Source organism: Triplophysa dalaica, chromosome 22 (assembly GCF_015846415.1).
Source record: "Triplophysa dalaica isolate WHDGS20190420 chromosome 22, ASM1584641v1, whole genome shotgun sequence".
Lineage (NCBI taxonomy): Eukaryota > Metazoa > Chordata > Actinopteri > Cypriniformes > Nemacheilidae > Triplophysa > Triplophysa dalaica.
The window spans coordinates 8,699,918-8,713,447 of NC_079563.1; the positions used below are offsets into that span (position 1 = coordinate 8,699,918).

Below are 13,530 nucleotides of genomic sequence, written 5' to 3' on the forward strand. Positions count from 1 at the left end.
CTTAAAATATTTGCGCATATTATCACAGCATAAGTCATTATTATTTTATGTGATAAAGCTGTAATATTACAATTTCACAGATGTTGTAAAGTTTCTTATGAGATAAGATGTTTTGAATGGCAAAGCAGGAAAGGTGCACACGGGCCGACTTGTTTTTCTGTTAAAAACCCGAAACATAATAACAGCACTCAGCTAAATGAACAAATCCCTCAGCGGAGTCGATGATTTACACTGTTAATTACATTCTGCCGAGCTCAAAGAAGCACTAGGGCAGGAGATGTGTAAATGAAGGCCCCTGGTAACAGATTTGCAGGGTTGGAAATGTTAACCGTTATCATCGGCATTAATATTACCATCACCCCCGCCTCCCTCAAGAAGACTTCAGGGGACTGCTATGTCATTAAGGGACATCACTAAATGGATGTCTCCCGTTATTTGCACGACATCATGCGCAACAATCGTCCAATCACGTGCGAGTGTGCAGGAGTAACAGAAAATTGATGAAAGGGTTTGGATGTCATTTCTCTTTGTGACCGGCTTATGTACGTCTGGCAATTTAACGTCAAACAGATTTAGCAAACGATGCTGATCCTGTAACCAGTCTAGCGAGTCACTGAACATTTGTTTAAAAAAATATGCATTCATGTGAGGCAGATAAAAAGTGACTTTTGGCTCCCGGCTCTGTTTTTTATCACGTTTCCTGTGTCAGATTCCACATTTCCACATTTTCCTGTGTCATTGTCGCTTTTAAACACAGTTAACACAGTTAAAACCTATGGCTGAATCCGCTAACCAGCGTTGTTACTGCAGCACCCGGCTGCTTTAAAGCTGATCATCGACCTTACCTCAGTTTTCACAGTTTCTTGACACAAAATAATTGAGGAATGCATGGGTGAGATCGACACTGCGACACATGCAGAAGTACGTTTGTGCACAGTATGGGTTTCGATACGGAGGATCTCTTTAACTTGCTGAAATGTTCCTATAAATATTGTTTCCCATCCAAATGCACATTCTGAATAATAAATGTATTCATTTCCTAACCTACTACAGTCCTGTTTTCTCTTACTGGTCATACTTCATTTGAAACGAATATGACAGATACTAGCAATCATGGAAAGTACATATGGTTGTATTATAGTGAAAGTGTAGTATTTGGTTTAGTAAAACATTGGATAATTTGTAGAGATTGCATTTTGGTGAGAGCAGTGTTGCTTACGTCCATTGAAATAACTGAATGCATGGTAGCTGCCTAAAAGAAACATAATGATATTGAACACTTAATTAATCTTAAAAGAGTAATGTGGTGACAGCTAAACTACATTGAATATTAAATCATTATTGTTGTATTTGTAAACTACATGCAGTAAAATGAGTGTCAATGAAAAATCACACACAATATGTGATAAAACCTTTAATACAAAATAAATGCACATTCTAATCTTATTCATCACACTGCAGTACACTCATCACTAATTTTGAGCACTGACTGACACAGTGTGGTGAAGTTATCATGAATGTTTACCAGCCTGGATTAACTCTTGTGTGGTGTTCATATTTTTGTTACTCAGTCAGTGTTGGTGGGTCTAATGGACCCGCTGCAGTTTTGGGTTTTTAATTTAACACAACAAAACACTTTATGTTAAAATAATTAAAAGATGTTTACTTCTTCACAATTACAAGCAATCTAAACGGCATATTTGGTTAATATTTGCCAAATACCTTTTGTTAGATGACATTTATAAATTAAAGTGCTCCACATTTTTTTGCGGGAACGATAGTGGCAGAAATAGAAAATTCGCACTTACACACACTCTCTCTCACGCACACAGAAACACACACAAACATACTAAAATGAGGCCCAGACGTGAAGAGGTCACAATGATGGTAAACAGAACCTATGTTTTCACAATTTTATAAGCCCTGGGTTCAGTGGACCCGAACATCCTGTATGTAATATAAATGTGTAGGGGGTGTACAGTGTGCGTGTCCTGATATATGTTCTTCACAGAAAAAAAGCCAAGGCCAATGAGTTTGAATTTAATTTTTCCTTTGAATAAAACGAAAACGGGTCCCACAGACTCAAACCAAATATAAAACTACAAATTCTGTTGAGTTTGTTCACATTAGTCATCAGAATATCTCTTCTCCTGTCTCTGAGAATGTCTGGATTTTGAAATGATTTTGCGGACACTCATTAACAGAGGCATTTAGTCAAATAGACGATTGCAAAAAATCTAACCGGTAAAATCGATACACTGCTTCAACGAGCACTTCCGGTGTTCAGTTTCTCTGTGATAAAGTTCTATAAACTTTATTATTTATATTTGTTTGTTCCGAAGTACTCGGATTCATGCTTGGCCCTGTTGTGTTGTTGCTCACCTATCTATCTAAAAACGCTTCTAACATCGATATATTTTTTCCTTAAAGTGTCAATTAGTTAATCTGCTTAATATTCTGATTGAAAGATGTATCTGCTTTTTACAGTAAGTAGTGGTGAGGCGTGAAACAACACTTCCAAAAAAAGGTGCTTCAAAAGGCTGTCATGGAAGAACCATGTTCGGTTCCCAAAAGAACATCAAAGGTTCTTTTTTATAGTCTGAAGAACTTATTTCCAACATAAATAACTTTTGTGATACATAAAGATTTTAAAGATTTTATTAAGAACCATTCAGCCAAAAATGTTATCTCTCTTACATAAAGATATATATTCTGCTATATACTGTATATTAACTGTTAAGTAATTGTTTATATTTTTTTACATTTATAAAGTCATACAATAATATATTGCAATATTAAAATTATATTGAATAATACACAAAGAATTGCTGATTTTCTTATATTTAAAAATAAAAGCACTTGGTTCCAATACATAGAAATTACTAATTTTATTATATCGAATTGTATTTTCAGGTATATTCTACAATTTTTTCAGAAGGAAAAGCATTTTTATTCTGTGTGATCTGCCTTGTTTTCTCAGATTAACTTTAAGGTAATTTAGTGAATTGTTAATCTGATTGAATTATATATTTGAGTTTATCTAGTTTGTATTAAGTGTACATTTACCAGTTCAATGTTATGCAGATACCCTAATTATATACCTTAGTTTTAAGGTGCCCAAGGCAATATCAGTTTATTTATATTATAAAATAATTTTAACATCTCAAAACATTCAATACACGCCTCTAAATTAGGGGTTCACAGAAATGAAAATTCTTGGCTGAATCTGAATAAAAGAACACTTGGCTGAAGGCCAAATACTGGACATGGTTTTTCGCATTTATTTGGCCAATTTCGCATTTATTTGGCCAATTTCTGTACAGTGTTCAAAATGTGCTTTTTTATATTTTGTCTTGCTTTTCAAGTCCAAACTGTGAACATTAACATTCCATTTTACCAACAAAGCATAACTTAAAATAATAATAAAAAAAAAACATGTAAATTATCAAAATAAAAAAAATGAGCCATCTCCCTTGAATGCATGCTGACGCTGACTGACAACCATTACAGTTCACGTCTCTCCTCCAAACTCTGTCCACAAAAGCTGACCGCCCTGTCAGACTGTCAAACCGCCCATCCTGTTTGAAGCACACCATAGTTACCGATCTGTAAAGGAATTTACTCCCGCGGCACGTCTTTCTCTGACACAACCCGTTGACTGTCACCGTTCCACAGGCGGAACGCTAAAGTTTACTTTAAAATTTAATAAAATAATCCAAGTTTACCATGACAGACTATATATCTTTAGAAAGGTCTACGCCTCTAGAATACAAATCTGACCAGTGTTTGACAAAATAGTTTATAAAGCTGCACTAATTGATTCATTTAGGACAGGAGTGGGCATACAAATGACTATATGCTGCTAAACATTACTGTTCCACCAGTGGAACACTGAGGTTTATTTCAATATTTTGCAATACAATTCCATCCCAATCATGAAAACTATACTGTATATCTTTGAAAAGGTCTAAGCCTCAAGAATAAGAATCTGCCCAATGTTTGACAGTATTATGTTGTACATAGTTATATATTTCTAATATGTCTAATATTTTTTTTCCTAATTATATGATATGTTTATTTTACATGTGTGTTTTATTCATTGAGTTTGTGCATGAAAAAGTAAAAAAAGGGGAAAAAATTCTAGGAATTACCATTGAATCATTTAGCAGCTAAAAATGTTTCACAGATCTCATTTCTTTTCATTTCATTTTAAGCCCAAATTCAAAACACAACTTGGTTACACATGTGGCTTTGAATTTCTTGCATTTTTTCGCTGAAACCAAAATGTATTTACATAAATATATATTTAATTTTTTAGGGATTTCACATCAGCAATAATCTGCAAAATGTCTTCTTTCAAACAAGACCAACCTTAAGTATGTACTCCAAAACATTCATGATTTATAACCATTTAAGTTGGATATTGTCTTTTTATGTGTATGCTCAAAAAAAGGGCGGTGACGGTGAACAGGTTGTTTCCACACACCGCCAACACTATTTTGCAGCATTTATAAAGCAGGCGACTCTCCCTCTGAGCTGGTTGCTGCTTGATCGCATCATCAAAAACGTCATCGTTCAGTCAAACTTATTCAGCCATTTTACTCATTCAGCCAAACATCCGAACAAGCTTTTTTGCTTTTTTCAGCAGAATAATTACCGTTACCGAACAATTGGTGCATCTCTACTTTAATTAGCGTCAATGTAGTTTTCTTGTACGGCAGCCTGCTAATTTTCTAATTAAAGCGCTTATCACTGATGATCTCTGAACAGATGGTTATGGAGCCATTTCTCATCACACTCTGGCCTCCGCCCAGCAGGGGTATCTACAGCAATATACTCAGTGCATTTGGACAAGCGGAGTATCAAGGCCAAATGTTTCAGGAAAGGGATAATTTTAAGGGTGTGTTTCTCTCTTCTTTACATCAAATTCTTGCTGTGATAGTAGATGTTCCCTCAGCTTTCCTCAGAGAGATGCTGTCAGCCCACTAGCACTTTAGCTTTGTCCTCTTTGTAACGCTTATAGGTTCACAACATCCAACCTTGTTCTTAACCTTATCGTGCAATTTTCAGCTGTTCAAAAGCAATCTTTGATTTTTTTATATATTTCAGCATCAATTGAATTAATTATAAAAAACTGGAAAATATTTGAAAAAATGAGAAGGGATAAAAGAACCCTAAATTTCTTCACCGATAGCCACTAATTCTGAAGATTAAATTAATATTTCTTAATTTTCGGAATGTTATTAATTAATCTAATGTTAAACATCAAACTGGTGATGTTTCTTAACACTTTCTGTATACAGAGCACCCATTCATTGAATTTCCTGTACACTTTTGATTGACAGGATATATCGACCATGATCATGTGAAAAATCATGTGAACGTGTGAAAAATGTGTTTATCGACTGATACAGATTATTGGTTGATATATCATTCAATGCATCTCTAAGAATTAGCATTTGCATGTAGGGACTTGATCATTGTGACTGTATTCAAACCTGAAATATGATTTATTTCCAGGGTGCATGTGTGCATGTTCACGCCTGTGTGGATATATAAGCGTCTAGTGAAGCGTATTGAGAAGTCAAGTGGTCTGAGGGAATCAGGAGCGCGTCTGAGCAACAAGACCATGAATGATTTACAGAACTCCTGCAAGCACACAAAATATTATATAGAGCCTATATATATAGCCTATAGAGCATGTTTTTTCAACATATACCTTAAGATTAATCCGTATGCTTGGTCTAAAAGATTGTAGATTTTCAAACACACAAAATGATCTTAAAGAAACAGCAAAAAATGTTAAATCACCATATTAAACAGATGGTGAAAATGAAAGAGAATCCAAATACATCTCTGTGTAATAAAGTGTTGTTTTGCGCGACCTTTGTATAGTTCTTGTACAATTCTGTGGTGCTAATTATTATGATAATATTTATCTTCATGTTGCATACATTTTTTTGTTTATATTAAGCTCAAGTACATTTTGAGCTTATATCATTGATTACGATTTTGAAAATAAACAAAAACTATACAAATTTTCTAATATTAAAAAATATAGTTTTCCAATTGTCCCTCTCAGAAAATTCGGTAGTTTCTGTAGCACAGGGAAAGTGGGATGAACCGATGATGGGTGACGTACGTCTTGAACGTGAGGACAGTATTAGCCATAAAAGATAAAAACAATCAAATGTAAACTTCTGATGTTTTGGGCGACTCACTTTAATAACTGTTGTGTTAAACTGTTGTTTTGAGCTCGGTGTTATGCCAGTACCTTGTAATTTCCGTTTACAAGTAATAATACTGAAATATATAAATGTGTGAAAATATTTGCATAGTTTACATGAGTACTGTCGATTGTGGAAAAAATGTATGTGATTTTCGTATTCGGCATGTTAAGCTTCATAAAGAAAATTCATTGTGCTATCAGTGTTATGAGAACGAATTAAAGCCCCTAATCTGGCAGTTGATTCGTAAACTCATTGTAAATAAATCCTACGGTATAAACTGACCTGTAAACTGCAGTTTTACTGTATATACCTTCCATTGTTTTCCATCTTTCATGCGCTTGAAACAATCAGTCACATAAGGAATAAGAAACGATTGCTTATCATTCATCTTTCACTTCTTCAGGAAAATAAATTGAAGTCTGGTCTGACCACTAATATGTGTCTTCAGCCTGGTCACTGTGAAATGGTTCGGTTGTTGGATGTCCTCCAGTGTCTTGCTGTGAGAAAGGCAAGGTGACTTCTGAAGGCTACAACAGATAAAAAGGGCAGCCAAAGTCTTAAGTGTTTGCATGGTGGGGGCTTTTAGCTTTTTTCACAGTTTATACATCTTACAGCGTTTGAGGACAAAAAAGCCCAGAGCCAATTTCCATGCAGGTAATATAAACAGGACGATGGCTGGAATGCAGTGGACAAGCTTGTTGAAGGCACGATAGATTAAATCTCATGTCTGCACGCGTTTTGTGTTCTGTGTGCTGGTCATTCCTGAAGTGCAGTTTCATTTTTTCTGTGGCCTTGATACCTCTTTCCGCCATGACTTTTGTTAACAACGAACAGATACCGGTTTCTTTAGAATGTGACACCTTATATTTTAGGTGAGAAAACAACGGTGGTGTATCTAAAACATAGCAAAATGGTCTATAAAAATACATTATGATAATATTAAGTAAACTCAGTATCTTATTTAATATAAGTAGCAGTTCAACCAAAAATGAAAATTCTGTCATTATTTAGTCACTTTCATATCATTCAAAACCTCCATATGACTCTTTCTTCTGTGAAACACAAAAGAAGATATTTTGAGAAATATGTCAGTGTTTTTAGGTCCATGAAATGGAAGTCATTGAGAGTCAGTGTTTTTTGGTTACCAATGTTCTTCAAAATAGATATTTTTTGTGTTCTGCAGAAGAAAGAAAGTCATGCAGGTTTGAAATGACATGAGGGTGAGCAAATGACTTCAATTTTGGGTGAACTATGCCTTTAATTTCCATCCTGTTATGTTGCATTCTGTTCATTTTTTAACACTGTTAATGAAATATAACCCATCTATATTTAACAAAGCCTGAGCTTGAACGGAGCATAAATCTACATTCTTTTAATGTCAACATAATCATATTCATTTTAGCAGTGCTACATAACAGGAATGACCCAGTGTTAAATAAAATAAATGGTGCCATTATTTTTTTACAACAATCGGGCATCACATCGACATTTCATTTAAACCAGCACAACCAATTAAATCAGTTCAATTGATTCTTAACCATGACCCTGAACTTTCTTTGTAAGCATATGAACACTGTGACTTTTATAGTGTTTCTCGTTGATTTTGGAGGACTGAGATTTGTACACAGGCAGTCTTTAGTAGTCCCAGGTGATGGCTGATGAATGTCACATGAACGGGAGAAAGGTGATTGTGGACTCAATGGGGGGCGTTTCATTTCGATCGATTGATTTTCTCGTAGTTCACCATACTAGGTTAATTAACAGATGCCTGGTCAATAAAACCTGTATACTTCTGTGTTACTAACAGATCGCAAGTCTTTTTTGGTTACGTGTTAAATTAATGATTTTTTGTTGGTTGACATTAAGAGATAAGAGATAGTTAAGACATGATATGTGCAGATCTGATAAATTTATCCTGATGGAACATTTCTGCTTTACTCATGCATTCGGCTGTGTAGATCAATAGTATGCTGTTACTTCTTGTCCGTCAATGTGTGGATCAATAATAAGCTTCTAATGGGGTGTGTGTCCTTGACTGTATAGATTATATATTGGTTACATCTGCAGAATTGCTTTTTGACCACCTACCGATTCAATCTCTACAATGTTTTGGAGCGTATCTACTGCTGATAATGGCATGGGTTTCAGTTTATAGATAACGGTCCAACCTCTTACAGTTTCAGCTCTCCATTCCAGTTTATGTGAACTAAGACTGCGTCCGAATACCCCCACTCACGGTCTTGGCCACTTGAGAGTGCGTGCAGGCGACAGGAAGTAAGAGCACATGTGTGTCCAACGTCTTAAAATGCCAAAATGCAGTGCCCTTAATGCACACTAAACCAACACTATCTTGAATACCGCTTCAGGGCTAAGTGTATCCCATCATGCATCACGTTTTGGATATATTATGAGACTTTTTGCTTGGGTCTCACAAGATGTTGCTGAAAGTTTTACAATGTAAGTTATAGTACTACTTTTTAAGGTTAGGCTATATCTTTATTTATTCTATGTTTGACTAATATGTGTTTTGCTTTTTGGGTACACCAGCTTTGATATAATACAAATAAAGCGCTATACAAATAAATCTGACTTGATATAATTAGATATTACATATAATTTTGTAGTTAAACATAGTGTAACACATTTTATTTATTTTGTAAAACTGCTTTTTATCACATAATTAGAAATACCACACGAATTAACGTTAAATGTTTGCACTTGCTTAGCGTGTACCAACCAGTTTGAAATATTACATGTTCACTTGGGATCTTCACACCCACTAGACTACTTGTGCAGAAAACGTGAAATACGTCATGAAAGTAGTCTTGTGGACAAGTGAAAAGACGGCAATTGGGGGTATTTGAACGCGGCAATTGTCATTGATGGTGGTGCTATTCTAGCCAAGAAATGCCCACTTAGTCGGAAAAAGACCATCTGACCGACATGTACAATACCCCACAACAGTTCATTTTACTTTGACACGGTGTTTTGATGTGGGTTCTTTTGAAATACATTTTTCCACTCTTACTGACCGAATGTTAAATGAGTTTGGCAAGTTTCCCAAAATGTTTGCTTAATTAAACAAATTAATAATAAAACAAAGCAATAAAATAATACAACTACATTAAAACAAAGTCAAATATAAATTATATATTTTTTTTTTAATAAAACAAAACGATTAAATAAAATGGAAAGTAAAAATGTTTACAGTATGTACACACCGAGGTTTTAAACAAATTAGTAGGATTTATATTTTTGTGTTAATGTGCTTAATATCTGCACACAGTTTTTTGTAAATTTACTTGCCTAAGTAAATCCTAATAGTTAATAAAATAATATTTTTTTAAAATAAATAATTTTTTTCCGTGTATTACTGTAAGTTGCTCAAATGAAACTCAAAACTTTAATACTACTGCATTTTCCTTTTAAAAAAAGCGCAAGGACCATGTTAACATCAGGCTTGTTTGACTTGCAAACGTTGCGTACACTGATCAACCCGGTGACAATACAGCAACGCAAGAGAGAATCGAGAGCCGTCGGCTCTGTGTGCTTTTTGTTAATCGCTCCCTCAGTACTGAGATGTCATCCATCGATCATTCTGCGTGGTGTCTGATAAAATCAAACATGCCTAATAACACCAATAATTCCTCATCTATCCACACAAATACGTTCATTCTTTTCCTCGCCATCATGTTCATTTTGTACCGGCCGGTCTGTGAATAGTAACCAACTGTCATCAACAAACAACCTGTATGCATGCGCCTACAACTGTTTACAGGCCCCCTGAGCCTGAATGGTCATGTGACATGCGTTTTCATTAGTGTAGTGTAAATGCAGGATATTTTTCTGAAACGTATATGGAAACGGCAAAATAAACGAGGATCGTTCTCATTTTAAAACGCTGTTTTCGTACGACGAATGGCTAATGTAAACAGCACCTAAATATCATGCAAAGATTTGATGCCCCAAACATTGAAACCAGAAACAAAAAAAGCTGTGTGCTCTTACTCACAGTTTCATATAGTCAGCCAATCAAATCTATCAAGGTTTCTGGTGCCGTGACCCGGACCGGATCATCTTACCTGCAGAGCGGATCAGAGCGACAGGTCCTCCTTAACTCCAGACAATTGGGTTTCGTCCTCTCCTCGAACGAGCAGGCAGGCATGATGGTTTGTCGGCGACGTTCTGCACACGCTTTATCCCGGCATGAGCAGAAGAGCAGCGGGTAGCTGAATTCCGTCTGCACTCGGTCGAAGAACTGCCGGAGGGCCTTATGGCAGCGCTTTCGGTTGCAGGGTTCCTGAGCTTGCTGTATCGGAGTGGCACGGCTGCAGGTGGCCATGTACATCGAGCGTTGCCTCTTGCAGGTGTCGTTTAGGTTGCAGGCCTTCGTAGCATCCAGGCAGGGGTTACAAGGCTTAACCGCATCTAAACACGGATTCCCTTTTACGGAGGCCGAGTCCATGGCTGTCGGCAAACATGAAGGGAAACAGTGTGGGTCAGCATGCTTGGTTAAACAGAAATAGCAGAAGTCAGTTGGAACTACGCCTGCTTATCCAGGCAGCATGCGTTGCTTCCTACTTTTGACTTGCAAATGTCAATGCACATGTGTTCTTATAATAAAGCAATTTTTCAATATATGTATATGAATATAATTTGTAATGAAAATCATCAAAACAAGCTCATTAAATACGACCCTGGCTGAGAATGTAGTAACCAAATTTGGCTCTCATAATCATCTTGAAAACTATGACATATAATGACCTTTTCTGACTTTTTGATAAGAGCTAACACGCTCTAATAGCTTTCTTCAGCATGCACAGACGGTTTTGTGGTAGTCAGGTAGTCTTTGTCCTTTGAAGCGTGTTTAATTAGATTTTACCCAATGAGAACTCTGGGATAAGCTATTGTTAGGCATCTCGGGTGGTACAGTGAGGAATTGCTGCTGCTTGTCATTCAGGAGATACTGCAGGTTTCTTTCTCTCCAGGGTGTTTCAAGGAACAAAATGTGTTTCCTTTCTTTTCTGAATTGGAAATCCTGTGGTTACAGGCGGATGGCTTGGTTTTATCACACTTCAGACTAAAACTGGTCACACATGGCATGATTTGAAAAAAAAACGTTTTTTTAAATTCTCTTTTGTGTAGTAGGACATTAACAAGATGTTTCAGCTTGATTAACCATTTGATTTAGATCAGAGCCTCACCAACTTCAAAAGGGTCCTCTATACCACTTTGCAAGATGTAAACATTGTTCTAGCAGTTTCATTTTTGTTTTGTTGTAGTTATCTCGCATTATTTATTCCTAACCACACGTTTCATTTTTCCCGGACACATCCTGGCCAAGATTTCGGGTGGTCACATTTGTCCACCACTTACATCATCAAGGTCTATTATTTCAGGATTTAGTTCAGAAAAGCAACCGTTATATTTTTACGGTAAGAATGAAACTACGATGATTAGTGAAATAAATTAAATTTTATAATGTTTTTTATAACTGAAATGTGAGAACCTGTGAGACTAAGTTTTTATCTGAATTAAAACCAAATATTTATCCCCATGGGCACCGTAAAGGGGTGGAAGGTTAGGACGATTCTAAGGGCCCAGGCTGATTTAGGGGCCAGAAGAGCAGACCCCCTTTTTATTTTCCTATTTGTAGGGGGCCCAGAAATTTTGGTTTCCATAGGGCCCAGAATTTCTGGCACACCCCTGTTTATCCCCCACAACTCCACTACTAGCCCAACCGGAGCCACAGTTTGGAATGCAGTGGTTTAGAAGTTTAAGAAGCTGACCTGAATGGTGTTTGTTACATCCTGTCCCTTGCTTTTCCCTTTAAATATCAGAACAACCATTGCTTCAGAATATACCTGGATGGGTCTCCCGCATCGAGACTGGTATGTCATGATGCATGTCAGTGTGTCCCTACTGAGGTGTTGGGATTCCAATTCGAAATCGAAAGCAAAAGGCTAGAATTGGATCAGAATTGAAAAGAATTGGAATCGAACACTTTAAATTAAAATGGATTTTCATTATCCATATTTCCGCATTTTCCTTTCCATATTTTCACAAATGTGCATGCATTAACTTGTGATCTGCTGATGCAGTATCTCAGTAAAAGCCCTTATGAAAATTAACCATACTTTTCTTATACTAAGCATACTGTAGCATTGACTATAGTATTTGCAGTAAAGCACACAAACCACAATCCAAATTCTGTAGTAAAAACAGTTTGACTATGATGTAGTTTATGGTTATGCAAATTGTAATAAATTAGACAAAACATGGTTGCTAACAGTGCTTATAAACCAGTCAATAAGAAGGCTAAATGACCATACAGGTTAATTCATAATTTTTTTACTTTAATTGAAATCGATAAGAATCGAAATCGTTAGGCGGAATCGGAATCATTCAAATTTAAACGACACTCAGTCCTACTAAGGAGTCTCTGTTACCAGTTTTGTAAACAATATATATATTATATAATATATAAATCAATAATGTATAAGCTTTCCCTGTGGGCAATGCAATACATTTGAGTTTGTATGCTAAGCCAATGGAACCAGCGAATGCAGAAACGTGCACTTTCGCACTCATCCGCAGGCAGGGGATGGACTGTGTGTACCGACCCGAACACAGAACTTACAGAGTGTGGTGGTAGCCGCTATGAGGCTGTTCAGGTATCAGCGACAGTAGATTTCATCCGGTTAAGAGTTGTTCTTCCACTGAAATACTTTTGGAGACATTATTTTAAGGTCTTAAAACTACAAAGTGTTGCTTTAACCTATTAGCCCTGAGGACTGTTGGCCAGCATCTCCTGAAGGCTTCCAAAAGTATTATCTCGTTTTCAGACACGCTAACAAAACTCACAGTCTGTAAAGGGTGAAGCTCTTGGTGTGTAGGAAAAAAGTGAAAGGTTTTCATGCTTGACAAAACGCTAAACATTCTTCGCATGTAGAAATGCAATAGCCAATTAGCACAACGCCAGACGCTACCTTGTTATCTCCCTGACAGACAAGGTTTTTACAGTATCTCTGGCTCAGCGCTGTTTCCTGCAGTGCACTCACAAATGTTTTATTGAAGCTAAGGGAATCAGGCAGGGACTTCAAAACAGATCTCACTACGGCTTTGCTTCTCACAAGGTCACGTAAGAGGAAAGTGTAACTGTCCGCTGATTGCTTCTCTGCTAAAAACATCCTTCCACCCCTGCTAGACTTTAGCTCCTGTCAGCTATCGCACTTCTAAGCACAACGATTGAGGACACAAACACGATATCATTTCTTTTCCATAAACATCAGGATGAGGG

The 13,530-nt window shown here is 36.5% G+C and overlaps 1 protein-coding gene across 1 annotated transcript in view; it reads right to left on the bottom strand.

Annotated features, from left to right (window-relative positions):
- Positions 1–13,530, bottom strand: part of gfra2b (GDNF family receptor alpha 2b) — a 54,342-nt gene that overhangs the window by 13,125 nt on the left and 27,687 nt on the right. The window contains exon 4 of the mRNA XM_056735768.1: positions 10,313–10,697. Coding sequence (XP_056591746.1) covers positions 10,313–10,697 — 385 coding nt within the window. The remainder of the gene's footprint in view (positions 1–10,312; positions 10,698–13,530) is intronic.